The sequence below is a fragment of the Antrostomus carolinensis genome, unplaced genomic scaffold, assembly GCF_000700745.2.
Source record: "Antrostomus carolinensis isolate BGI_N321 unplaced genomic scaffold, ASM70074v2 scaffold31844, whole genome shotgun sequence".
Taxonomy (NCBI): Eukaryota; Metazoa; Chordata; class Aves; order Caprimulgiformes; family Caprimulgidae; genus Antrostomus; species Antrostomus carolinensis.
This window is the reverse complement of record NW_010311912.1, coordinates 1-2,294: the sequence shown is the minus strand read 5'-3', so window position 1 is coordinate 2,294 and position 2,294 is coordinate 1. Positions and strand designations below refer to the sequence as shown.

Here is a 2,294-nt window from a genome sequence, read left to right as displayed (position 1 = left end):
CTCTGCTGAACCCTGAGTAAAGCATCTTCCTCCCTCTCCCGTGGGCTGGGGCTGTGCTTTGCCAGCCCTTTTCCCAGCACATTCTTCCCGTTTCAGCTCTGACAAGCCCCCACTTGACTCCCAGCTGACAACACTCCCACTTGCGCGAGGCAGCGCCTTCTGGCAGGTTCCCTTTGAGCAGAGGCCCTGCACACGCCACCACCCAGCCCTCATTAAAGGCTCCCAATAAAACCATTTATTTAACTTGCAGTTTCCACTTCCCTTAAGATTTCCAAGCGCATTTGCTGTGGAAGGAGGCAGGACACCCAGAGAACTTCCCAAACCTCTCTGACCAGAGCTGGACCCTGCGCAATTCAAACACAGGAAGCAGCACTCACACAAACAAGCCACTTCCACAGGCTCCCCGTGACCAGTGACTCAATCCCCACAGCTCTAAGTGAGTTTCCTCCTTTTTCCACCTATAGCAGATCCAGGAGCGCACAAGGGACCCTCCAGTCGATAACCAACCAGGTAATCTTTGTGCCAAGGGGTTGTTTTTCCCTCCCCCAGGCTGCTGTTCTTACCACACAGAGAAGAGGAACATTTGAGAGAGGTACCTGTCACTACCGCGCTGTAGGATACTCAGATAACTCCTGTGAGCCCTTGATTAGCAGCAGCAATCTAAGGTGTTAAGATCTTTCTGTCAGGCTGCAGCAGCAAATACAACTGACTCAGCTTCTCTGAGCTGGAAATGACTCAGAATCAGTACGTAGGGCGACGTTTTAACCTGTAGTCAAAATAAAACCAAATTTAAAAGAAACTCAGGAGTACCAACGTGAAAGGTACAGTAACATTTAATAGCATCTCGGAAGACAACACTGGTTATAAACTTGCTTTTTTGGCAGGAAAACAAAATGCACTTGGTCCAGGTTGCAAAAAAAGCCAACTCAAAGAGGAAAGATAAGACAGCTGGAGCATCAGCTGTTGTGGAGCAGCCCTGAGCCCTGAACACTCACAAGGGAGCCCTCGAAGCAGAGGGCAGATGGAGCAGCATGGTCCTGCTTCTCAGCCCATCCATCCCCCCGGGCAACCTGCCGAGTGACACCGGCCTTCACCTCTGGCAGGTGGGCAGACCCCAGCTTTGTGCAGTATTTTTGCATTCAAAACAAAAACAAACAACAAAAATCAACTTAGTTGCCATAATCTCTGCAGTTGAGATGAAGAAAATAAAAAACCCTAAACAATAAAGGAAGTGAGGCAGCAGGATTTACAATTTTAACAGCAACTGGGAGAAGTGGGAAGTAACATGCAACCCTAAGCCCTTCCCTCCTGAAGCAGGAGAGAGGGCTGACGGGCGGCTGCACTTCACACAGCCCCAGAGGCTTTGCTGTTTACAGAGGCACTGGAAGCTGCGGTGTGAGCCAGGCCCAGCTTTGTTCAAAGGCCATGCGCAGCGAGCGTCAGACTTTCTTTGGATCCCTCTGAGATGATATCGGGGTCAGGCAGGAGGGGATCGTAGGCAGCAGCAATGAGTAGGTTTGGTCGTGGGTTTCCCTACGCTGGGATACAGGTCGTGGTGCCAGGATAGTGCTGACAACCTGGAAGTGAAGGTGGTCAGAGATGAGGATGCTCAGGAATGCAGGTAGAGTCCAGGACAGGAGGGGAGCCTGGGGCTCAGGCCAGCTTCAGGAACTCTTGCAGGGTGTTTTGCTCCACAGCTTCCACAAAGAGCTCGTAATCCTGCAGGAAAAAGCCACACAGTCGCTCACAAGGCAAGAGTGAGCCGCACGCTCCTGCCGGCCAGGCAACGCGGGGTGTCCTGAGCATGCAGCGCAAACGGGTTCACAACAGGGGTGACAGTCACGTGAAGGATGGCAGGACAAAGCAGGGACAACCCCGCTGCCCAGCATCCCCCTGCCAGGGTCCCTTTTCACAAGCCCCCATGCTCCAAATGCCCGTTAACCCTGGCAGTGCCTTGTCCACACGCATCACGAGAGACCTTCTGAGTGGTGTCTTGACACCATTTGTAGCCAAAACCAGGGGAGGGGATCACCACCCACCACCCCATCTCCACGGTGCTTATCCCAGCGCAGAGCACGAGCCTCACCCCGCAGTAGTGGTCTCCGTTGACGATCTGGGGTGGGATGGCTTTGGGGTTGCCTGCCTTCGCCCTCATCTCCTCCCGGAGAGCATTGTCCTGGGAGATATCCACCAGCTCGTACTTGATGTTTTTCCCATCGAGGATTCTGGTTACTTCGCTCTGTTGGGATTTGATCTGGAATCCGGTTGGGAAAGGTGGGTTATGGGGAGCTGGA

At 53.1% G+C, this 2,294-nt stretch overlaps 1 protein-coding gene across 1 annotated transcript; it reads right to left on the bottom strand.

The window, feature by feature from the left end:
• Positions 1 to 1,221: 1,221 nt before the first annotated feature.
• On the bottom strand, positions 1,222 to 2,269 carry SH3BGRL3 (SH3 domain binding glutamate rich protein like 3; the record flags this gene model as incomplete). The annotated part of the gene is made up of 2 exons (XM_010166880.2): positions 1,222 to 1,719; positions 2,087 to 2,269. Coding segments are annotated over 2 exons (249 nt in total), but the record flags the coding sequence as incomplete, so codon positions are not given.
• Positions 2,270 to 2,294: the final 25 nt, after the last annotated feature.